This window comes from Pelobates fuscus, chromosome 2, assembly GCF_036172605.1.
Source record: "Pelobates fuscus isolate aPelFus1 chromosome 2, aPelFus1.pri, whole genome shotgun sequence".
NCBI lineage: Eukaryota > Metazoa > Chordata > Amphibia > Anura > Pelobatidae > Pelobates > Pelobates fuscus.
Window position 1 is genome coordinate 54,942,838 of NC_086318.1, and position 26,793 is coordinate 54,969,630.

The 26,793-nt window shown below is 40.9% G+C and overlaps 1 protein-coding gene across 2 annotated transcripts in view; it reads right to left on the minus strand.

The window, feature by feature from the left end:
- Nucleotides 1-18,534, minus strand: part of ATP6V1C2 (ATPase H+ transporting V1 subunit C2) — a 46,183-nt gene extending 27,649 nt beyond the window's left edge. Inside the window, exons 1-3 of one of the 2 annotated variants that reach the window (XM_063440875.1) lie at nt 18,408-18,534; nt 16,372-16,528; nt 12,296-12,363 (exon numbers count right to left, since the gene is read on the minus strand). In XM_063440875.1, coding sequence (XP_063296945.1) covers nt 12,296-12,363; nt 16,372-16,500 — 197 coding nt within the window. In that variant the 5' untranslated portion in view covers nt 16,501-16,528; nt 18,408-18,534. The other variant, XM_063440876.1, reaches the window with a different exon arrangement.
- Between the last annotated feature and the right edge of the window lie 8,259 nt (nt 18,535-26,793).

Below are 26,793 nucleotides of genomic sequence, written 5' to 3' on the forward strand. Positions count from 1 at the left end.
ACCAAAAAGAAACACATAGAAAGATTGTATAAGGAACACATAAATGATCCAGCCGGCGAACTGAGGCTCGCCATAACCCTAATCTCCGAAACATTCCAACTAGTGTGTGTTCATATGAGGTTCTCTTGTCCTCTGTTCGATCCACCTCAGCCAGTTCTTGTCTACAGAACTTCTCTAGGACTGCACCTTTTCTGTAAAATGCTCAACCCCATTCTAAGAACAAATATCTTTAGGAAAGCTTATTCCTGGGTAACTTCTCGCAACTTAACAGTCCTCCAACCCCCCAGCTATACTTCTAGTGTTCTTCGTTCCCTTCCTCTTAGATTGTGAGCTCATTTGACCAGGGCCCTCTTCACCTCAACTTTGCTTTTCATGTAAATACTTGTTTTATATCTATAATCATAAAGTGGTGCAGCATATATTGGCGCTCTATAAAAATGTGTCACTAGAAAAAATAAATACTGCGCCACAAATTATCAACACCCCTCAATATTAATTTACCTGTTATTTATGTCACGTACAAAGAACTCTGGACAGAAAGTTCTATCTATTTGTTTTAATAGATTCTTAAAGTTTCTCATTTACCCAGGTAGTTTTATAAAGACCACTTCTACCTCACATATACACAAAACAATGTGTCCATGACAGTAACTGTGAATCAGCCAGTATGTCCATTTACATACAAATGTGCATCTGGGATGTACAGAAAATGATGTTATTTGTTTTATTACACACTAGGATTTACTGGTATACATATCAGCACATGATACCTATGGTAAGAACGAAATGTGTTCATGATGGGATTTATTATATTCTGTTGTTATTGATGGATGACAAAACAAGGCTACTGGTTGTCATCGTCATCAATACTTTACATTTACACCATCTGTGAGCACAATATCTTAAAGGTACACTATAGTCACCCACACCACTTCAGCTCAATAAAGTTGTCTGGGTGCCATTTCCCTCAGGTTTTAACCCTGCAGCTGAAAACATGGCAGTTTCACAGAAATTGCTATGTTTACATTAGGGGTTAAGCCAACCTCTAGTGGATGTCTTCCTGACAGCCGCTAGCGGCGCATCTGCAACGCTGGATGCGAATTTCGCATCCATTGCGCAGAGCGTCCATAGGAAAGCATTGAGAAGTGCTTTCCTATGGACTGTTTGAATGCGCGCGCCACTTGCCGCGCCTGCGCATTCCGCTCCAGTCGGGAGCTGACATCGGCGGGGGAGGAGATGTCACCAGCGCCGAGGGAGCCTTGCGCTGGATAAAGGTAAGTGGCTGAAGGGGTTTTAACCCCTTCAGCGCCACGGGAGGGGGACCCTGAGGGTGAGGGCACCCTCAGGGCACTATAGTGTCAGGAAAACCGCTTTGTTTTCCTGACACTATAGTGATCCTTTAAAGTTGTAGAAAAAAAATCAAATAATATTGGCATATTGGTTTACCTGTATTAGAAACTAAATTTTTAACTAGCTGTTTAGTGAATAAACAAAGTATCAGTGATTAAATGCGATCTGCGTGCTGTTACTCTTCAACTTACTACTTCTTGTACTCTTTTGATGGGGAACTAAATTGCGTACATATCATTAGCAAGAAAGTTGACTCTTCAGTTGTAAAATAATCTCAGTGACCCATTATTCAACTGTAATTTAATATATCCTAATGTAAATTCTGCAAAACACTTGTCAAAATCAAATGTTTTTCCCAGACTTAAATGTGTCTACCATGCACTAGGAAGACTGTGCTACTGATCAGAAAAGCTTATGGCCTCCCGGAATAACTTCCATTTCACAAACTTGTCTCTTGCTCTATCCTGAAGGGCAGGGGAGGGCTGGCAGCCTTAGGCCTGGGGGGCAAAACCAGTCAAGTGGCCCATTGCGCCACCAAATCAGTTCACCATCCATGCCCACCTTTTTCTGGTTTTATAACGGATATTGATGTTATGCTAATGAGCGCCGGAACCACGAGGGAGAGGATATGATCTGACTGCACCTACTGCTGGTGCGCACCAGTGGACCACCAGCGAATCGTTTAAATTAAATATGCTGGTGTACCCAACTTGTGAGCTGTGTTGGCCGCCGGGCGCCTCTGTTGTCATGGCACCCTGCATGACCGCACAGCTTGCCCACCCCAACGGCTGGCCCTGCTGACACCCACTGATGTTACTACTTAGACATCCCTCAATATTAATACAGAGATGAGAGTAAACACCAATAAACTGTGGAAACAGAGCTGATCCCCCCAAATTTATAAAGGTTTGCTTAGAGGATTTATTCAAGATTAAATCATGCCTCCTCCTCTCTCCCCCATGCGCTGCTCTGTAGGCTGGGAGGAAGTGAAGAGTAATCACAGTCTCCCAGCACAACGCCACCTGTGGCTGCATGGGGAACAGCTGTTTAATGTAATGCTTGCAGGACGGCCAGCTGCCGCAGAACCTCTTTGTTTCCGTCTCTGCAAAGGGCTCCAGGCACTGCTTGTTGTGAGTGTGAGCCACTGTAAATTAGGGGCAGAGGGCACTTGCACTGCGGTCAAGACGGGTCTGGGCAGGAGGAGAGTGCAGTGCAATCAGTGCACTCCCCTCCTGTGGGTCACCAGTAGACTGGTGCACCTGCCCAGGATCAGAGCCGGTGCAAGGATTTTTGCCGCCCTAGACAAAATATAAATTTGCCGCCCCCCCCCCCCCATGTGACATCACAATGCCCCACCCATATGATCTGCCATATGAACTAACGCCAGTGCTGCACACAGTGTGTGTTTACATTAAAAAGCCTGCAGGGACCAGCTATAGACACCAGAACCACTTCATTAAGCTATAGTGTCCCTTTAATGTGAGGTAAATTATAGATTAGTGTCACTAATAATATACTAGATTGCCTACTTACAATTAGATGAGGATGATGATGGGCTGCAGTTTGGCTCCACTGGTCTGGTGTAGAACAGGACCTCTGGAGGCTGTTTGCAACTGTGGTCACAAAATTCAACGTTCTGGGAGAATTGGAAGCAGCTCCATTTTTTGGGGGCCTCTTACACAGCTCAAGGTCTGGGCCCCAGTGCCTGACGGTGAGTATGCCCATAAGGCCCACTCATAAGTCCACTTATATGTTCCACCCACCCATGAGCTCGCTCACAGGGAGTGGAGTGTGTAGGGGATGTGTTATGTGTTATCTAATATGTGTGCTTATGGTATGTAGTGTATAGGGATACCCGTTTGTGCAGGTGATGCAGTGTGTTTGTGTGTAGTGGAAGCAGTGTGTATTTGTGTATAAGGGATGTATTATGTGTTTCTGGTTGTGTGTGAGGGGTGCATTGTGTGAATCTGTGTTTGTATGCATAAGGGATGCAAGCTGTGTGTCTGTATGTGTGTGCATTGAGTGTAAGAGATGCATTGTGTTTCTGTATGTATGTAAGAAAAACAGTGTGTGTGTTTGCATGTGTGTGTAAGTGTTTGCATTGTATGTTTCTGTGTATGTGTGCAAATGATGCATTGTCTTTGTGTGTAAGGGTTGCATTGTGTGTTTCTCTGTGTGTAAGGGAAGCATGTTCAGTTTCTGTGTATGTATAGGGATGCATTGTGTGTTTCTGTGTATGTATAGGGATGCATTGTGTGTTTCTGTGTATGTATAGGGGTGCATTGTGTGTTTCTGTGTATGTATAGGGATGCATTGTGTGTGTGTGTGCGTAGTGTTAAAGAGCTCCCTGTCTTGCCCCCTGTCCTTTAGAGCTGTCCCTTCTGTCCCTTAGAGCTCTCCCCTGCCCCTTAGTGGTCTCTCCTCTCCCCCACCCTCCCCTAGCGGTCTCTTCTCACATTCACCCACCCTCCCTGTGCTCTTCTCATCCCCCCTCCACCCTCCCTGTGTTCTTCTCACTCCTCCCTCTGTGTGTTCTCACCCCCCCTGTGTTCTTCTTACCCCCTCCTCCCTGTGTTCTTCTTACTCCCCCCCCTTGTTCTTCTTACCCCCTTCTTCTTATTACTCCCCCCTTCTTCTTACCCCCCTTATTCTTCTTACCCCTTCCTTCTTCTTCTTACCCCATTCTTCTTACCCCCTTCTTCTTCTTACCCCCTTCTTCTTACCCCCTTCTTCTTCTTACTCCCCCCTCTTCTTCTTACTCCCCCCTCTTCTTCTTACTCCCCCTTCTTCTTCTTACCCCCCTCTTCTTCTTACCCCCTTCTTCTAATTACTCCCCACTCTTGTTCTTACTCCCCCTCTTCTTACTCTCCCCCTCCCCTCTTCTTACTCTCCCCCTCCCCTCTTCTTACTCTTCCCCCTCCCCTCTTCTTACTCTCCCCCTCCCCTCTTCTTACTCTCCCCCCTCCCCTCTTCTTACTCTCCCCCCTCCCCTCTTCTTACTCTCCCCCCTAACCTCTTCTTACTCTCCCCCTCCCCTCTTCTTACTCTACCCCCCTTTTTTTACTCCCCCCCTCCCCTCTTCTTACTCTTCCCCCTCCCCTCTTCTTACTCTCCCCCCTCCCCTCTTCTTACTCTCCCCCCTCCCCTCTTCTTACTCTCCCCCTCCCCTCTTTTTACTCTCCCCCCTCCCCTCTTTTTACTCTCCCCCCTCCCCTCTTTTTACTCTCCCCCCTCCCCTCTTTTTACTCTCCCCCCCTCCCCTCTTTTTACTCTCCCCCCCTCCCCTCTTCTTACTCTCCCCCCCCCCCCCTTCTTCTTACCCCCTCCCCTGTAGGTGGCCGAGCTGCACTCCGGTCCGCGGTCCCGGCCGGAGTGATAGGAAGGTGCTCAGTGTGCACCTTCCTGTCAGTCCGGCCGGGTACAGGAAACAGAAACTCCTGTTCCGCGCGGAACAGGAGTTTCTGTTTCCTGTACCCGGCCGGACTGACAGGAAGTGCACACTCAGTGTGCACCTTCCCATCACTCCGACCGGGACCGCGGACCGGAGTGCAGCTCGGCCACCTACAGGGGAGGGGAGGGAGGGAAAAGCAGCTGCAGCCGTCTGAGCGCTCTTTACAGAGCGCTCGCCGGCTGCAGCATTTAAAGGGCCGGCCCGCCGCGGCCGGTCCTAAAATAATTTCGGGCGGCCTGGGGGGCAATTGCCTCCCTGCCCCCCGGCCCAGCCCGCCCCTGCTGAAGGGCCACACTCTACTCTCACCCCCAGTTCTGCTACATTTCCTCCTTGTTGTTTGTTTGCCCTGAAACCAGACCCTGATTGTCTATTTCCATGCTGAGACTCCAATCATCCTCATCAGGCACACAGAGGTCTCGGTCTTTGGACCGCCACCTGTGACAGTCTGTTGGCACATTTTATATATAATTAGAGTTGCATTCGGCATATACTAGGGGGATCCCATCGTGTTTTGATAGCCCACCTCCTGTAGATTGTAAGCTCCTTTGGGCATGATCCTCATCAACCTATTGTTCCTGTAACATTTTGTAATTGTCTCATTTATTGTTAAATTTACCCCTTTTATAATATTGTAAAGTGCTGCGGAATAAGTTGGCGCTATATAAATACCAATAATAATAATAAATATAATAATACTATCGTAAATCATTTAAAGTGGGTAGCTATGCTGTTCTAGCCACCAGTATAACATAATACCCATCTCTATAAGGTATTAATCTGGAGGTCGATTGGACTGTTCTGACAGATCTTGGACTGTTTAGAGAAATGTCATAAGGACCCGTTTTGGGCAACCTTTTGGGTAATATGACTTTAAGGACCACTTTTTTAAACCCAATAAAATTCTAAACATTGTTTTGCAAATACTATACAGTAAAAGTAAAAAAAACTACTTGTAAAAATACATGTGTCACTGGGTGTAAATGCACGGATAGAATATGAACACTTTCATTAGGAAGAAGTTTTACGAGAACACAATATAAGCATCAGAAAATGTACCACTGTCCAAGGCTGACAATGGAAAAACACTCAAAGACTGCCCAGTATAAATAAATAATCAAACTAGATGGAAACAACAAGCTCTGAAATAGTCCGTCGCTATCTTGTCCTGGATAGGGGTAGAGCTGACAGGTTCGTGCTGCCTTGTTTTACAGGCTATGCTCCTTGGATTTTGTATATCCCATAACACAGAGCATGAAGCCCGCACAGGTATTATTATATCTCAGAACCTGAAATCGGATGACCTTGACATGTTTCATAAGTTTAACCCTGTAGCAGCCAGTACACATTATACGTACCAACCTGTCAAAATGGCATAATTAACCCAAATATGCCCATTTATATATCTGTAGTCAGTTGGTGATATAAACAATAGCATTTGTGGAATTGTGAGTATCAAGTGTCATCAAATCAGCACAGAACATAACTGGAACTTCTGAGAGCATTTCTATCTACTCATTCACCGTGAGAATCTGCTCACTCTGAAAATCTGCCCAATCATTGTGAGATCCTGAAGATTTAGCATAACCCTGAGAATTGGCCCATATACCCTTCTGTGCATTAACACTGAGAATCGGCCCATTTACTCTCAGATTCTGTCCATTAACACTGAGAATCGACCCATTTACTCTCAGATTCTGTCCATTAACACTGAGAATCGGCCCATTTACTCTCAGATTCTGTCCATTAACACTGAGAATCGGCACATTTACTCTCAGATTCTGTCTGATAATACTGAGAATCGGCCCATTTACTCTCAGATTCTGTCCATTAACACTGAGAATCGGCACATTTACTCTCAGATTCTGTCTGATAATACTGAGAATCGTCCCACTTACTCTCAGATTCTGTCCATTAACACTGAGAATCGGCACATTTACTCTCAGATTCTGCCCATTAACACTGAGAATTGGCCCATATACTCTCAGATTCTGTCCATTAATATTAAGAATCGACCCATTTATCTAGAGACCATGAAAATGTGAATATACTTTGAGCAACATGTAACTATCTTGGTTGATAAACACATATATAAAGTGTGGAATAAGCACAGGATTACTTTAACGTTAAATATATTAATGTATACAAGGGGCACGTTCTACCATTGCAGGCTGGCAAAGCAACCTGGGAGATGTAGTCCACATCCTGTGAAATGGCAGTACCTTTCCAAACAATTCTGCCTGGTATTAACGTACATGGTAGAGGGTTTTTAACTGTTTTGGTGTAATATGGGTCCCAAAAAAAGAAAAATGCTATAAGCTAAACAACATTAATTTGATGATGGGAGTTAGGCATGGCAAGCTATGTAGGGGGAAAGTTCTAAATGTGGTAGTTTCCATGGCGAATGTTCCAGTTTGGAATGATTAGCCCTGGAATCATAGGCATAGCTTGGGGGATGGATGAGGAGATTGACTTGGGGGCTGAACCCCCAGATGTGGAGCTCTTTAGCCCAAGATCTCTGTGGTTGATGGGGGGAGGGGGTGGAGAGGTGCAGGAGATTATTAGTGTTTTAGTATGGTTTTTTAAAGTATTATTATTTTGCATCAGCAGGTGCTACTCCAAGCTGCCATCTGTTATACAAAAAAAGATTAGTAGGACAGAGCTGGGCCAGGCTACTTAGGGTAGTGGTCAATCTCTTCCAGGTGGTGCTGGCAAACAGATCTTTGCTGCACTCTCCTCGATTAGACTTCTCCAGGGTTGCACTGTTCCTGTGGAACTCGCTTCCCTCCTCCGTTAGATGCTCACCCAGTCTCCACTCCTTCAAAAAATCGTTAAAAGCCCACTTCTTCATAAAAGCGTATCAATTAAACTGTTAATAGCTCCCGACTGATTCCTCTCTTGCAACTGTCATTAGTCTAAGGATAGTATCCTTACCTTTTGTGTCATTTTACCCCACTCCCTCTAACACGTAAGCTCATTGAGCAGGGCCCTCAACCCCTCTGTTCCTGTGTATCCAACTTGTCTGGTTACAACTACATGTCTGTTCGTCTACCCATTGTAAAGTGCTGCGGAATTTGTTGGCGCTATAGTATATAGTATAATAATAATATGTAGCATGGTGGGATCACATTGAATATCTGGATGAGCACAATAGGCTTGTTTCTTGCTATGCTTTAATTCCAGGTCTTGGAGAGTATCAGAAGCAGATTTTTCACAGGTTTAGAGGAGGGAGCATAACATAGCAAGGCAGGGAGGGATATCTCCTGAAATAGCTCCACCTCTCTGTTAGTGTAGGGGTCATCAAGTTTTCCCTTGGGGCGAAATCCCAGGAGATTCTGGAACCAAGCAATGCCTCTTCCTGGACTAATTACTGCAACAATTAGCACAATTAGCAACCTGTTTTCCTGGCACTATAGGCTCTTGGTGTGCCTCCCTCCCTCGGGGCCCCTCTCGGCGCTGAAGGGGTTAAAACCCCTTCTGTCACTTACCTTAATCCAGCGCCGGGTAACCTCTCCTCCCCTGCTGACGTCAGCTCCCGAGTGAACCGAAAGCGAATGCGTGGCGAGAGGCGCACACGCATTCAAACCCACCCATTGGAAAGCATTAATCAATTTTTTGACTCCGTGAGGATATCCAGCGTCGAATAAGTGCAATTTACTCTGTGTAAATAGCGAAAGTGGCCTCAAGTGGCTGTCAGGGAGCTGGATTAACCCTGCAGTGTAAACATAGCAGTTTCTGTGAAACTGCTATGTTTTCAGCTGCAGTGTTAAAACTAGGGGGACCTGGCACCCAGACCACTTCATTGAGCTGAAGTGGTCTGGGTGCCTATAATGGTCCTTTAATCTTGTTATTACTGCCCTTTATTGATTTCACCATCCCTTAGTCACCAATCAGATCAATATTGGAGTGACACATGTTAATTAACTATCCAAGATGAAAACACAAAATTAAGAAAACATGTAATAGTAAAGATAAAAAGAACCAATAATTTTAACAAATTGAACAATAATTTAAAAAACAGACAGCCATGCAATAATTAATTCTATTACAATATACATTGTAATCTTCCTGTTTAGAGTATATGTACATATTTAACTTAAACCCTGTCACATAGCAGATATATTTCTTTATACACTAAACGAACTTGCTGCCCATTGTCAAGTTACAAGTGTCCTATTTTATATTGGAATATACTATTTGATTCATATTATTGTTAACCTTTGTCTATTTGGTTCCCAATTGAGTACCCCTTCCCTACCTCTAAGGATACTGGAGTGTGCTGCATTCATTTATCTGCAGAACCTACATAATACACTACAGCCAGTGGAGACATTTAATAAATCATTAATTATTTCATATATACACAATGGCCACGGCCACTGGATAGCATCTGAGTGATTATACACTACAGCCACTGGGTGTAATCTAAGAGATTATACACGACAGCCACTGGGTGTAATATAAGAGATTATATACTACAGCCACTGGATAGCATCTGAGTGATTATACACTACAGCCACTGGGTGTAATATAAGAGATTATACACTACAGTCGCTGGGTGTAATTTTAGAGATTATATACTACAGCCACTGGGTGTAATCTGAGTGATTATACACTACAGTCATGGGTGTAATCTGAGAGATTATATACTACAGCCACTGGGTGTAATCTGAGTGATTATACACTACAGTCATGGGTGTAATCTGAGAGATTATATACTACAGCCTCTGGGTTTAATCTGAGTGATTATACACTATAGCCACTGGGTGTAATCTGAGAGATTATATACTACAGCCTCTGGGTTTAATCTGAGTGATTATACACTATAGCCACTGGGTGTAATCTGAGAGATTATATACTACAGCCACTGGGTTTAATCTGAGTGATTATACACTATAGCCACTGGGTGTAATCTGAGAGATTATATACTACAGCCACTGGGTGTAAACTGAGTGATTATACACTACAGCCACTGAGTGTAATCTGAGTGATTATACACTACAGCCACTGAGTGTAATCTGAGTGATTATACACTACAGCCACTGAGTGTAATCTGAGTGATTATACACTACAGCCACTGGGTTTAATCTGAGAAATTACGCACTACAGCCACTGGGTGTTATCTGAAAGATTATACACTACAGCCACTGAGTGTAATCTGAGTGATTATACACTACAGCCACTGGGTTTAATCTGAGAAATTACGCACTACAGCCACTGGGTGTTATCTGAGAAATTACGCACTACAGCCACTGGGTGTTATCTGAGAGATTATACACTACAGCCACTGGGTTTAATCTGAGAAATTACGCACTACAGCCACTGGGTGTTATCTGAGAAATTACGCACTACAGCCACCGGGTGTTATCTGAGAGATTATACACTACAGCCACTGAGTGTAATCTGAGTGATTATACACTACAGTCACTGGGTGTTATCTAAGAGATTATACACTACAGCCACTGAGTGTAATCTGAGTGATTATACACTACAGCCACTGAGTGTAATCTGAGAGATTATACACTACAGCCACTGAGTGTAATCTGAGTGATTATACACTACAGCCACTGGGTGTAATCTGAGTGATTATACACTACAGTCACTGGGTGTTATCTAAGAGATTATACACTACAGCCACTGAGTGTAATCTGAGTGATTATACACTACAGCCACTGAGTGTAATCTGAGAGATTATATACTACAGCCACTGAGTGTAATCTGAGTGATTATACACTACAGCCACTGAGTGTAATCTGAGTGATTATACACTACAGCCACTGAGTGTAATCTGAGAGATTATATACTACAGCCACTGAGTGTAATCTGAGTGATTATACACTACAGCCACTGAGTGTAATCTGAGAGATTATATACTACAGCCACTGAGTGTAATCTGAGTGATTATACACTACAGCCACTGGGTGTTATCTAAGAGATTATACACTACAGCCACTGAGTGTAATCTGAGAGATTATATACTACAGCCACTGAGTGTAATCTGAGTGATTATACACTACAGCCACTGAGTGTAATCTGAGTGATTATACACTACAGCCACTGAGTGTAATCTGAGTGATTATACACTACAGCCACTGAGTGTAATCTGAGAGATTATACACTACAGCCACTGGGTGTTATCTGAGTGATTATACACTACAGTCACTGAGTGTAATCCTTTGTTTAACTGCATACGGCATTTTATTTTATTTATCTTTTAAATTCTATCTTTATTTGGTTTTATAATGCATTAAAGACATCATGACCATATCAAAGGAATAGACGAGTAATAATATAAAACAGTGGTTAATATGTAAATGTTTCATTTGTAAACATAATTTAAAGGAACAATTTGGGTAACACAACAACTACATCAACATGAAGTTATTATGGTACCTGGAGGTCACTGGTCCTGGCTTGCCCTAAGAGGTTAGCCTTTCTTGAATGCTTTACCCCAGCACCTAATCTCCCTGCTTCTTTGCCTATAAAATTCTCTAACAAGGAAGGCCCTTGCAGAATAAGGCAGTGGTGCCGCTGATTGGCTGAGAATGATCAGCTGACGCTCTCAGTCAATAAGTGAATCCCCATTTATAAAACTGTCTTGAAGAAGGTACGTTTCTTTTCAAGTCAGTTTTATGAATGGGGATTTCAATTGAGTTGTTATGCTGCCTAAACGGTTCCTTTAAGACACTGGCATAGTCTTATAATCAAAGAATAAAGAAAACAAAACATTGACTAACAACATAAGTCCCAAAAAGGAGTAATATGCTTCTTGAATAAAATGTTTTTTTAAGAACGATATAATTACGAGATTTAGAAACGTAGGTGCATCTCGAAAGACAGACCTTCTCTAGAAATTAAAATAGTTTCAATCGAAAGGTGAGATGAATCGATGGACCAGGTCCCTAATCGCAACTATGGAAGATATCCCTTCTTAAACAATTGATAGCTATTATAATTATTGCATTACCCGTTTGTAACTATATACAGTTTTGTATTATTAGTTTTATACAATCTTTATGAAAATATATTTTCGATTGTCATGGAACTTTCTAGGGAGCGGGACTATTTTGTCTCGTGTAATTTATAATATTCGGCAATATATGCCAAACGCAGAATTTTCGTCTCTTTTTCACATCAGCCATTGGTCAAGAAGTATTTTGGGAACAGGCTAAATCTCAGGCAATGTGCAGCAGATACCTATGGCATCTTATTATCATGCACATGATTATCACAATCTAAAAGTCCACAGAAACACTTTCAAACTAAAATATAAATGTATCATTCATGTTAAGAGTGTTCATTTAATGTAAGCATATCTCCCTATATATCTCTCCGCATAAACAGACATGTCACCTTTCCCAAACCATACTCTGCCACTTTTTTAAATCTTTAAATCCAGAGCAAGTCAGACCTGAGTTTGGCTCAGTCAGGATTACTGTGTATGAGAAAACAATAGCAGCTCGTGGGTTGTGTGTAGTAAACAAAGGGATATTTTACCCTTCCGCATAGACATCAAGTTTCCCCAACTCATCAGAAAGACCAATTAAAGCATCTAACGTTCCCACCTATAGAAAAAAAAAAGACAAAAAAATTATGTTACTGTATTAATGTCAACAACAAAAAAGGGTATTGATTTTTGAAGAAAAAAAAACTTTTATGTAAAAATAAAAAAAGCACAACTTTTCTATGGGGTTACATTGAAGCTTGTTGTACATGCCCTATATACATAACAACAGGTTAAATATAAGACAGATAAGGGAAAGGTCAGCTATGTGTTATTTGCATTATATGAGATGTTTAGTAAACAAAATCATACAATAATAATAAATAATAAAAAAAATAAACAAAACAAAACAGTGAAATGAAAGCTTTTTAAAGGTTTTGATTTTGTAGTTTTGATTTATGATCTTTAAATCTTTAAACTAGGCCTCGATATAATAGTAAAGGATAAGCTTTTGAAATTAGTTCGTATTTTCAGATAAACGTTATTTTCATATATTTCATCTTTTGAACACTATTTTAATATTTTGATACTTTTTTATATATTGATATGTTTTTGACATTTTAATATTTAAAAAAAAAATCATGTTAAAAGATTAACCAAAAAAAAAAATGTATCCAAAAATATTAAATCATGGCTCTAGCGGGCAGAATACAATATTTTTGTAAGTATATAAACCAATGATTTGCAGGCTCCTTAAAGGACAATCACACATAATAGAAGTAATGTTTATGTTAGGATAAAGTGAGACTTTTTTCTATTAATCTTTAGTTTAAAAATATAGTTTTGCTCTATAAGCTCATCCTTTCTGTCTCTCCCTCCCAAACTACAGGGTGTCCTTTTTACTGCAAAAAAAGTACTGATGTATATAATTTCAGAACCATCTCTCTGCAAGTTGTAGTTCAGCTTTTAGATTACTACAGGAGAAATCGGGATATTCCCAGAATCCTCTGCAGAACTGCAATCCTCAGAATCACATGATTTTATGGGATAATCTCAGCTAAACTACAGGACATTAAAGGAACACTGTAGTGTTAGGAATACAAATCTGTACAAATCAATAGTGTTCCTGTCCCTACAATTATTCAGGTCCCCCACCGGGTGCAATAAAATGTAAAAAAATAAAAGAATGGCTTAATTTTTTCCAGCACCGAGAGCATTGCTCACTTCTTCGCCTCCAGCGACACCACAAATGCGTAATGGCCTCATCTGCCAAAGTCTAATCCATAACTACTCATAGAATGCTTCACAAACATTGACTCAATGCTTTCCTTTTGGGCTTTGGCCCATGTCGGTCAATGTTGTGAAAGTGAATTATGTGGTTGGCACACTCACAGCCACTAGAAGTGGCCTTAATCCTTCAAGGTAAACATTATAGTTTCTCAAAATGATAATGTTTTACTTTGCAGGGTTAAAAAAAAAACAGGGTACACTGCACCCAGATCACTTTATTGAGATGAAGTGGTTTGGGTGACTATTGTGTCTCTTGAAGCGAGAATCATGATTGGTTGAATCATTTCCTGATTTGGTTAGTGCTCATTTCTTACCCTGCAAAGCAAAGGGATTTGCAAAAAATGCAGGAATTTCAAATGTGAGTATATTTTTTACACATTTTGTTACTTTTAAAGGAATACTCTAAGGACAAAAACCACAGCGTCTAGCTTTAAAAATAATATATTTATTTTAGTCAGAGTGTTTCTTTCATTTATTTTAATATTCTCAATGATATGTTTGCATTTATTTTTAGAGCTTTATCTTTATAATCCACCTGACAGCGTCCCTTTAACTGAGAAAAAAAAATCACCACAAACAGATTTACATTTGTTAACTGTAAACGAAGAGTGATCAGGCACGTTTTGTTTTCAACCAAAATCAAATAGAGCATTCCGTGTGTTTTTACACAAAGATCTCAAAGTCATCATTCACTAAAGTCAGTATGAGCCAGTTCTAGCAAAATTACTTAATAAAGGGTGCATCATCCAGATAGGGCCAGGGCAGACTCACCAGTTTGTAAAAAATTTCTACTAACTGAGAATAAAAGTTCACTACACGACCTTCCAGTTGATGATGACCTTGAAATAAATGTCTACGTGCTATTTGTAAACTAGTAGCAATGAGTTTCAGTCTACCTGTGCTAATAGTGATTACACTAGAGAGTCTAGAGTTAGGGAACCTTCGGCACTGCAGATGTTTTGGACTACACCTCCCTTGATGCTTTGCCAGCATTATGGGTGTAAGAGCATTATGGGGGATGTAGTCCACAGCATCTGGAGTGCCGAAGGTTGCCTATCCCTCTAGACTGTAATTAGTTGCTATTTATTAAACATGCATTATCCTCAACAAGCACACAGGGACTAGAACTGACCATCAGCAGTATAATTGCCCACCTACTCACACCGGCTCTCAGCGTTCAAGAATCTCAGTTCCAGAAAAGGGTAAAATTAAATTAAGCAAGTGGCAGGGTACAGAAGCAGCGGGTGAAGGAATAAACGACTACAACAACATTATCTTTCCAAAGATTTATAAAAAAAAAAAGTGCAGAGTGCAGTAAATATGGAGAAATCATGAGAAAATTTAATTATAATATATCTGTTATAATAATTCTAAGTCCGTTGCAGTGATTTGTATGCATTTGTAGCACTCAGCACTTTTTTAATATATCTTCTGTAAAATACTGTTGCTGGAGCTGTTGCTTCCTGCACCCCCTCCATTTCCCTCGCTGTGCCTTGCCAACTACTTATTAACATTAATATTTATCAGACCCATTTATATGTGTACTCAACATGTGCCAAAATACATCAGTTTTTATAGGGATGCTTCACGGCTTAAATTAAATAAAATATAATAAAATAAATAAGAAAAAAAATACAATGCAGTAGAATGAGTAGATATCCTCTTTGAATTTTTTTTTTTTAATCCGTGATGTATCTAAAACCAGCTTGTAAAACCTGCAAATCTGCTATCTGCCCCATTTGCAAGCCCTCCCCTTCTAACCCCGCCCAGACTTTCTGTGACTGTCCAATCGCAGACTTCCCAATGGCACTCAATGAGAAGTCTTTACAAGGCAGTTGCTCTGGGCAATCGCTGTCTCTACATTCTCCACTGAGCTAAACAACCAGAAAGAAACAGGACTGGCAGTGTAACAAGATTAATTTATAAAATTTCAGATTTCTATTGAAATCTGCTTTTTTTGTATAATGAAAGAAAAAGGACACACTCCTCACTCATAAAGCACATCAGCAAGCTAAACTGCTTTAGTTGTTTGAAGTGTCCCTTTAATGATGAGATTTAGCTAAAATCCAGTGTTATGAATATGGTAATATTAAGAAGAAAAATTACTGTTGGTTGGGTATCCCCTTCATTTATTAAGTATTAATTCTTTATTCCTTTAGAAAATGATTGGATTATTCACAGAGACAAGAACTGGGAAGTTGTAATAAGATTTGCCAATTTAAGGCCTTAATAGGAGAGATAGAAAACAGCTGTTAATATTTTATTTCATTTCTGGTATTTGGGTCTAATTTTTATTTATTTTTTTTAAATACAGTTTTATTTTCCTTCGTTATTCTATTTGTTCACGATTCTAATTTTCCAAGGTTAGTGACTAACGCCAAAAGCTTAGCAAAACTTTATATTTAAAGGAATACTCTCTGTAATTAACCCAGCTGTATAAAACATTGACAATCACCCATATCTTGTGGCCTTTTTTTGGTGAGATGCTATGATCTCTTTTAAATTTATATTAAAGATTTAGCGAATTACATCGTAATCCAGTTCAGATTAGGAACAATCCATGACAAGCCTTGACAGAGGAAGAGGAGAAATAGACACATCTTTGTATGTTTTCTTTATGTTTACTGCCAAGTGCCAAGAAACAGATCTTATAGCTATCGGAGGCACCCAGTTACAGCATAAAGAGTTGTGGATTACTACATTAAATTTCATTTTCACACCTCATACATACATATTTGTTAAGTATAGGGAATAGGTAAAGATAGAGTTTCAAATGGTTTGACCGTGACATTTTGCCTTTAATTCTATTACAGCACACTAGAGGAAATTGCGGACTTACCTTTAGATCAGGTATGACAAACTTTGCATTGCTGGACAGATTAGCTTTGGAGGTGACAGTATTCATCCTGTCCAAGGCTGTTAAATTGGCATTATCCCCTGGCACTGAAATTAACCAAAACTCCGACATCTTCAAATTCAATGATTACTCTCAGTCACTTTAAAGATATATTAAGAAAACAGATCAGAAGTGGACAGTACATATTAAACTATTTTCATAATATGTTTTACAATTATTTGTTTATTTTTTTATTCATTTTTTTTCCAGAACTTATATTTTTATTTGGACTGGTCTAATATTCGTTTACATTATTTGGGAGTTCTATCCTTTTTTTTATACTTGTATCATCTTATTATTATATTATTATTTTGTTTTGTTTTTTTCAATGTGTATTGTAGAAAGGATATTGGTTAATGTTTATTTAAAGATACATTTTTTATATTAACTATAATTAACTGAAAAAGGACCAGTTAATACGTCTATCTGTGTAATAGAAGATTACAAAAGGTACATTGTATCCTCAATGACGAGAACACAGTAGGTTACAGCGTGTAAATAAATTATACTTGTTTATGGTAAAGCCTAATGTTTAGTAAATCAAGTAATATATTTATAGAGTGTATTTTAAGTGCACCATGAAAATTGTTCTAAGTTACTTTAAGACCAGTTTTATAAACAGTTATAAATCTACAAACATTTGTGGCGACATGATAATAAAAGAGCTTACTTACATGTCCAATCAGAAGTTTTCAAACTAGTTGTTAGGGAACAAAAAGACCAAAATCTAGGGCAAGGGTGGGCAATCAGCAGCGGTTCGGATGCCGTGGACTACATCTCCCCTGATGCTTTACGCTTTAAAATAATTGTGTGAGATGTAGTCCACAGCTTCTGAAGTGCTGGAGGTTGCACTATGGATCACCCAATTCTGTCAAATTTGGACACGAGATCTGGAAAGTTAGCAATCTTGAGAAAGATTTGAGAACCACTAGCGCTAATCTAATGTTAGCTATCACCCTAAATGGATCTCTTTGGTTTATTTAATGTGTTCATCCTTAGTGAACATTCACTGTTTAACCCCTTAACGACACATGATATGTGTGACATGTCATGATTCCTTTTGATTCCAGAAGTTTGGTCCTTTAAGGGGTTAATAGAGATCCATTTCGCCCCAAATATTACTTGGGTAAACATAAAACATCAATTATTTGGATCCAAAATTCCTCGTTCTGTGAAAGCTTGAAATTTTAATCTCAAGATGTGAAAATGGTATTTGCGATAATTATTAAGAAATAGTGAGTCACAATTAGAAATAACTGTGATATAATAATTATGAACATGTCCGAAATAATTATTGTGTATCTAATGACTATATATATATATAAATAAATAAATAAATACATACATACACATATACACCATATAAAATAGATTAACATATATGTAGACTCCACATTAGACAGACATAGATATTTAGTCTACGTTACAAAATGTATATACATTACAATTTAGATTTAGATAGATATATAGACATATAGACTTCATATTAGACAGATAAATAAGTGTAAACGTATAAACACAGTTTACTGTATAATAAATGTTTTGTTTTTTTCTAAAGGGAATGCAGATCAAATTTCATGTACCTGTGATCTAACCTGAGTATGGAATTACTGTGTGAGCAATGGGTACTATATCTAGTATACAACAAACCTAGTTCACAAACATTAATTGAAGCCACAACTGTCCAACAGATCAAACATTCTCCTACGGGCAGGTAGTCAGCTACCTGGTCAGTCCCTTACCTGAAGGTGCAGATTGAATTCACAACAAGTGCATGTTGAACAGTGGAGGTCTGACTCCCAGGTAGAGGTGGTCTATTGGATGCTTCTGGAGGATCCTAGACTGTGTATGTATATTTTTTGTTCTGTATACCTGTTCTCAAAATGCAAACCTCGCCTGTCCTTATCTCACCTTCCTCTCTGCTGTACAGATTATATTCTTGTAACTGTATCTTCCCAGTATCTGAACCTCCCTCCTACCTGTCTGATCTCCTGTGCAGTGTCACTGCTGAGTCTGTGCTGTAGTACCAGTCTGAATCAACTATCCAGCAATCTTCATCTCCTGAGCACAAAATGCTCCACCTGTAGCTCAGTTTCAAAGTTTATCTGTCCCACTCTACTCAGGAAGTGTCCCATGTGACTTATGTTCCCCACCTTAGGGCATTACCTGTATTAACCCAGCCCCTTGCTGCTGACTGCCACACTTAGATCATTCTCCTATTGGAGAGGACACCAGGTATAGGGGTAATTCATTGTTTGAAGGTCAAATGGGGTGTACAGGGTATTTTATTTATTTACCCTAAACATGAAAATTATATGGATTTACATTTTGAGGCATTTAAGTTTTTGGAGTGCTACAAAATATTTTGTTATGTTACGAATCAACTATTATTAACCAAACGTATGTTGGATTTTAATGTAATTGCTAATTAATAAAGGAACCTGGATACATAGAGGACAAAATAGAACATCCTATCTTTATTTTTGATTTTTTTTTGTATATAAGTGCAGCGTTTTATTTAGCTAACCGTTTGAAACAGTGTTAACTTGCCCTAATATTTCAATCTTTAACATAAAAGACGATAGCGTACTTAGTGTTTAATTATTTTCTGATAGATTTGCATACCATCAAACCACTAGAAGGTGTGGATCCACTTTTTTTCATTTTATCTACCTTGGCAGGTAAGTGATAGGAGATTTCAGTGAGGGTTTGTTAACGGACAATTAATGTATGACTGTGTAAACATGTTTTAAAGCTTTTATATGCACTGAGTGACAAATAAAAAAGCCTGTGATTGACTTGAGCGTGATATTCGATATACAGCGCTGGTGGGAATTCTTACATGCTTTATTAGCGTAATATACCTGTACAAACAAACAAAAATAAGGCACATAATACCCTATAATAGCAGCTTTTTGCTCATGGTGTATTGGCTAAATGTTCATGCGATTTACACGACTTATCTTCTCTTTTAAGACAGACGTACTAAGTCACAGAATATCCGAATGTGACACCTTGTTTATCCTCACTTGTGTCGATCACCCAACAGACCAGCTATGCCACCTGGTGTCTGAGGACTGAGGGGAAGTACAGAATGGGGACTAGAGTCACCGTGATTAAGCTGTACTTGGAGTGTACAGTGTAAATGTCAGATCCGAGAATGTCAGCACAATGGAATGTTAATAGGAGTAGTTTATTGCATTATTTACTATTATATAGTTTTAAGATTTTATACAGAATGTAAAGGAATCACAAAAGTCTTAAAGGGTTACTCCAACCACCACGACCACTTCAGTGATTTGAAGTGGCCATGGTGCCTGGAGTCTGTATGGGCAACATTATCAGGAAGAACCTGCACATACATTGATTAACCCCTCTGCTGCTAGAGGTGTAACTCTGCCGCCAGCTGCGTCATTTGGAGTCATTAGCCAGTCTGGAACCAGAGATCTGGTCAGGCTAATATCAATTCTGTGCTAAGCTGGCGTCGGTCGCCAGAACGCAGAGCATGCTGGTGCCAGACAAACAATGGCAGCACTCCCATCACCTCAGTGCCGCCCATGACCTTCCCTCAGTCAACCCTCTCTGACCTACCTCCCCCAGTGATGGGGAGTAACATCAGCCAAAGAAGATAGGGCTGAGGGGAGAACTTGGACTCGGCAATTGAAAATACACTGCGTGCAGAATTATTAGGCAAATGAGTATTTTGACCACATCATCCTCTTTATGCATGTTGTCTTACTCCAAGCTGTATAGGCTCGAAAGCCTACTACCAATTAAGCATATTAGGTGATGTGCATCTCTGTAATGAGAAGGGGTGTGGTCTAATGACATCAACACCCTATATCAGGTGTGCATAATTATTAGGCAACCTCCTTTCCTTTGGCAAAATGGGTCAAAAGAAGGACTTGACAGGCTCAGAAAAGTTAAAAAATAGTGAGATATCTTGCAGAGGGATGCAGCACTCTTAAAATTGCAAAGCTTCTGAAGCGTGATCATCGAACAATCAAGCGTTTCATTCAAAATAGTCAACAGGGTCGCAAGAAGCGTGTGGAGAAACCAAGGCGCAAAATAACTGCCCATGAACTGAGAAAAGTCAAGCGTGCAGCTGCCAAGATGCCACTTGCCACCAGTTTGGCCATATTTCAGAGCTGCAACATCACTGGAGTGCCCGAAAGCACAAGTTGTGCAATACTCAGAGACATGGCCAAGGTAAGAAAGGCTGAAAGACGACCACCACTGAACAAGACACACAAGCTGAAACGTCAAGACTGGGCCAAGAAATATCTCAAGACTGATTTTTCTAAGGTTTTATGGACTGATGAAATGAGAGTGAGTCTTGATGGGCCAGATGGATGGATTGGTAAAGGGCAGAGAGCTCCAGTCCAACTCAGACGCCAGCAAGGTGGAGGTGGAGTACTGGTTTGGGCTGGTATCATCAAAGATGAGCTTGTGGGGCCTTTTCGGGTTGAGGATGGAGTCAAGCTCAACTCCCAGTTTCTGGAAGACACCTTCTTCAAGCAGTAGTACAGGAAGAAGTCTGCATCCTTCAAGAAAAACATGATTTTCATGCAGGACAATGCTCCATCACATGCGTCCAAGTACTCCACAGCGTGGCTGGCAAGAAAGGGTATAAAAGAAGTAAATCTAATGACATGGCCTCCTTGTTCACCTGATCTGAACCCCATTGAGAACCTGTGGTCCATCATCAAATGTGAGATTTACAAGGAGGGAAAACAGTACACCTCTCTGAACAGTGTCTGGGAGGCTGTGGTTGCTGCTGCACGCAATGTTGATGGTGAACAGATCAAAACACTGACAGAATCCATGGATGGCAGGCTTTTGAGTGTCCTTGCAAAGAAAGGTGGCTATATTGGTCACTGATTTGTTTTTGTTATGTTTTTGAATGTCAGAAATGTATATTTGTGAATGTTGAGATGTTATATTGGTTTCACTGGTAAAAATAAATAATTGAAATGGGTATATATTTGTTTTTTGTTAAGTTGCCTAATAATTATGCACAGTAATAGTCACCTGCACACACAGATATCCCCCTAAAATAGCTATAACTAAACACAAACTAAAAACTACTTCCAAAAATATTCAGCTTTGATATTAATGAGTTTTTTGGGTTCATTGAGAACATGGTTGTTGTTCATTAATAAAATTAATCCTCAAAAATACAACTTGCCTAATAATTCTGCACTCCCTGTATATATATTTTTTTGCTTTGGAGGGGTCCAGCACAAAGGTTTCTCTAACCAAAATCAATATTTTACAGCACGTTTGCAGTTGGATTAAACATTTGAACACCAGACATAAGCAGGGGGTTTCACAAATATTGTGACCTGCCTGGGAATTCATTGTGAATGTAAAAGTTTAGGGCAAAATAGCTGAATTTGAAAAAAATGTATAAGACACGTTTTCACTATTTGACTTTGTTGGCCTAAAATTTTAAATTCACGAAATTTGGTGAACAGCCCTATATGTTTGTTTATGGGAAGCATATTTGTTTATTATCTATTGAGGGAATAAACAAATAGGATTCTTATAAACAAACACTGTCTCTTTTACCCAAAACATAAAACAAACACCACAGAGAAAAGTGTCATCGGAATCTTTATTTATATACAAACATTACACATTTCCAGCAATCTTAAAATAACTTGGTAACTTCTTATAATGATTATCCTGTACTTTGTATAAAATCTTTGCCAACTAACGATCATACTCGAGTAGTATATCGAGTCTATACACAACTAATCAGAAAATATGACATCACATCCTGCGATGTGATTTCATAATATACTTATAAATCTGTGATGTAACACGTTTCTAGACAAAGGGAGAGAAAACAGGAATTAATCATTGCCTTTGTTATGTTGGTGTACAATAATAGAATGAGAAAGATGGAAACGGCGTGTTGAGTCCTAATTCTATATTATTATATTTGTGACAAGACGCAAGCAAACATTTTTTGAAGTGAATAGTTTGAATGAAATTCCTGTTTATTGATACCATGAAGTGTATTCAGACGCATCGCTTAAAACAAATGTTTGCACGTATTTATTTGTGCCTGTAGCGGTAGTCCAGGGAGCAATGTATTGGTGTACATTTTGGTGAACCAAATGATCTAAGTAGCTATCCTATTGATTGTTACTCAATAAAGTTATTTTATCATTAAACCGAGGTTCCCAGAATTTGTCTTTTTACATAACATTTCTCTACTGTCACCTTATGTATATAGACTCATCAATATGAGTGTGTATTTATGATTTGGTAATACACACCTCCCAGAAGTTTGGACAGCGTGGGTGAGCTGTCAGTGCGTAATGAAGGAGAATGTGTACTTGGGAGTCCAGCTGGCCACCTATAGATGCTGGTGAATATAATCCATTGCGTATCTGCTTATATTTGGGGAAGACCAGCTTGGAATTGCATGTATCAACAACAATTACACAGAGCCAGACAAGTGTCTGTGTGCATCTTACAGTATTGGAGAACGTCATATATTAATACAGCACATTTTTAAGGTAGAAGAGTAAAAAAGAAAAACATAAAACACAATTCTATTGAGGAACAGTGAGTTGGATGACATGCAGCACTCCATACACAAGCAAAATCGAATTCAGTGATGATGATTAATGGCAGCCCAGCTACTTGCGTAGCATGTTGATATAAAAAGAGGCACTATGGCTGTGATAGAAGCCCAGAATAAATCGGGGAAATAATGGAAACAATACATTCATTGCGCCTGGCCATAATGTATATTGGTATATTGACATCACATGCCAATCCCTAATATGTGTCCAAGGTGTCCGCTGTCTAAAGTTTGGTATTGTAGAGTGCTACTTGTATGGCAGCTAGACCGCGATCCCAATCTACATGAGTGCCCAACTTGCTCACAGACTACATTGTTCATCCTACTGTATCTTCGTATCTGAAGGAGGTGTAAAAGAAAAAAAACCTCCACCCATGGAGAGACCAGAGGGAGGGGAGAGAGAAAATGTAGGAACGAGAAAAAGGTGAGACTGGAAAAAGCGAAAAGCCAGAGCAAGGAGAGAGGAAAAAGGCAAAGCCGCCGGAGTATAGAGAGCAGGGTAGGTGCGCAAACAAGACACAGTGCCGTCAAGCACTGCCCGAGCCCAGCAGGCTATTGTCCCATGGTTCCCATGTCTTTTGAAACAACGCTATCGTCCCCCGCACTCTAGCAGTTAAGTCATCCATTATTCTACATTCCCTAATCCTAAATAACACTCCAGGGAAGTCCGGGCCCTCCGGGGAAAGCCACGCGATTGCTATTGCACGACGCGCGCTTAGGGTTATTTTATGTACCAATTTTTGTTCTCTCCTGGTCCAACCATCGAGAGATCTATTTAGCAGATATACCCAGGGATCCAGACGCAGGGGTCTGTTGAACGTCTGCCTTAGGAGGTCTTCTACTGACCTCCAGAAGCCGGTGAGTTTTGAACATTCCCACCACATGTGGATATACGTGCCCCGGGAACCACAGCCCTGCCAGCAATCATCATTATCTAATTTGTGCATGCGAAAAAGTTTCACAGGCGTGGGATACCACCTAAGCATAGTTTTCCATGCTTGCTCTTGGAGAGTGACACAAATTGAAACAGGGGTATTCGCTTCCCATATTTCCCTCCACTCTAATCCCTCCAAGACCTCACCGAGGTCCGTTTCCCATTGATCCGTATAATTCAGATTTCCCCATTCTCCGGTTTCAGTGCTCAGGTGAGCGTACAGAAGCGTAATCATGCCCTTGGGGGTGGTCCCGTCGGAGCAAAGCCTTTCATAAAGGTCAACTGACCCAGAGCAGCTGACTTAATGTGAGGTTTGCTAGCGAAGTCGCGAATCTGGATATAGCGGAAAAAATCAGCGGGGGTTAAATGGGCCCCTTGTTGTAGTTCCGCAAATGGAACTATCGAGCCATTTCGATACAGCTGATGTATACGTTGCAGCCCTGTTCGTTCAATGTTGCGAAAATCTTTGGGAGCCAAGCCGGGGGAAAGTCTCAATTTCTAAGGATTGGAGCCATTGGGGAGGGGGACGGTGCTAGTTTGTATTTGAGATGGCAAGCATCCCAAATCCGAATAGAATTTAGTATGGACGGGCACATACTTCGTATTGCGGGCCTATGACCCCTGGGGACCCACATCGAATTGGGGGCGTCTACCCCTACCATCATAGCTTCTATGTCAGCCCATCTCCTCTCCTCCGGTGGGGAGTGCCACATAGCCACCTGCGTGAGCTGGGCTGCGAGATAATAGAAATACAAATTCGGGAGGCCCAGGCCCCTCTATGTTTTCACCTATACAGCACTTGCCTAGAAATTATGTGCCTCTTATTCTGCCAAATCAAGTCCCCCATCGATCGTTGCAGAGGGGCCAGTTGAGTTTTCGTGACTCGGATGGGGAGAGCCTGAAACAAAAACAGTATGCGTGGCAGGATGTTCATCTTGACTGAATGGATGCGTCCACTTCTCGAGGTCGCCCATCAAGGCTCTAAGCATCGGAGCGTAGTTGGCGAGGTATAAGCGATCAGGGTCGGCAGTCAGATGAATCCCCAGGTATTTAACGGAATGTGTTTCTATCCTGAGTTGATACGTGTCCTTTATGCGAACTATCTCTGCTTCTGTGAGGCAAATCGGGAGAGCACTAGATTTCTGGATATTTGCTTTATAACCTGATAATGCACCGTATTCTGCTATGACCCCCTGTAGTGCCAACATAGAGTCCATAGGATTTGTAATAGTCAGGAGGATGTCGTCCGCATAGGCCGACACTTTATAGTCATCGGTTCCAACCTTAACTCCTCCAATATTGGGATTTCGGCGAATGGCTTGCAGTAGCGGTTCTAAGGCCAACACGAATAGAAGGGGGGAGAGAGGGCAGCCCTGCCGGGTTCCATTGTACAGCATAAACGGAGTTTTCGGGGCGCCCGTGATCTGGACCTGTGCTCGTACGTCATGATACATCGCTCTTGTTACCGTCACATATTCGTCCGGGAAGCCCATGTTCCTCAAAACCAGGAAAAGAAATTGCCATCTCACCCTATCCTTTTCGGCATCTATGGACACTGCCAGAGAGGGGGTCCCAGTGATCTTTTGTTTCCATATTAAGTCGATATTCCGTCTGGTATTTTCGAACAGTTGCCTACCTTGAATAAAACCGACCTGATCGGCGTGAACTAGAGTGGTCAACAGGGGGTTCAGCCGGTCTGCTTGAATCTTTGCTAAGATCTTCAGATCGTGGTTAATCAAGGATATGGGCCTATAGTTCTCTGGGAGGAGTGGGTCCTTCCCCGGTTTGGGCAACAATACGATGGTAGCTACGATGACGTAGGTGTTCGAAGAGTCGGGCCAACTGGGGTACGAGCTCGTCTCTAAAGGATTTGTAATATGAGCCGTCAAAGCCATCCGGCCCCAGGGCTTTATTACCTTTCACGTGAGAGATAGCTTTGTCAAACTCCTCCTCCGTGATCTCAGCGGCCAATACGCCTGCTGCCTCTCCGCTCAGTTTGGGCAACCCCAGTCTATCCAGGTATTGTAGAATCTGTGCCTGTCATGTTACATGATATTGTTTTATTATAATGTACTGTGTCTTGGACCACTCCATAGTTTGCATGATGCTTGAGATTCTCCCCTCCCCCTCTCCTGTTCTAGTCTATTCTATGCTGTACATCTATATGTGACTTGTGATATCTCTCCTACCTGTATGGAAGAATCATTCTTTTACCTGTTGTAACTTCACATTCTACAGATCCTACGACGAATAAACAGATAGTTTACTCAGTCACAACTCACATGTAAGAAGACTGTGACTGAGTAAACTATCTGGGAAGGTGATTTGGTATGGATAATCTCATCAGGGCAATGAGCGCCATGTGCTCCTGAAAACCACATTCATAGCCTTTGCAGCCGTTCCAGAATAGTAAAAGAACGTATCCAGCAGCTTGTACAGAGATTGCTGTGTCCCAGGACAGATCATAGTGAAGTGTAACTGTGTGTATTGTATGAGAAGCCTGCATACAACCCCAGCACAGCTTATTACAGCCCCACATAGTATACAGACACACTTCACTGCTACAGCCAAGCCTGTGTACTTCAGGCCATCATGAGTGGAAAAGGCTCAGAATGTGATTAAACACCACAGCATGCACCACATGGAGAAAGTTAAGAGAACTATGAATCCATGAGAACTGAACTAGCAACCAGTTTGAAGCAGATTTGGGATAAAATCCTCACCCACATTAAAGGGAAACTCCAGTGCCAGAAAAACGATCCGTTTTTCTGGCACTGGAGGGTCCCTCTCCCTCCCACCCACCAATCCCCGGTTACTGAAGGGGTGAAAACCC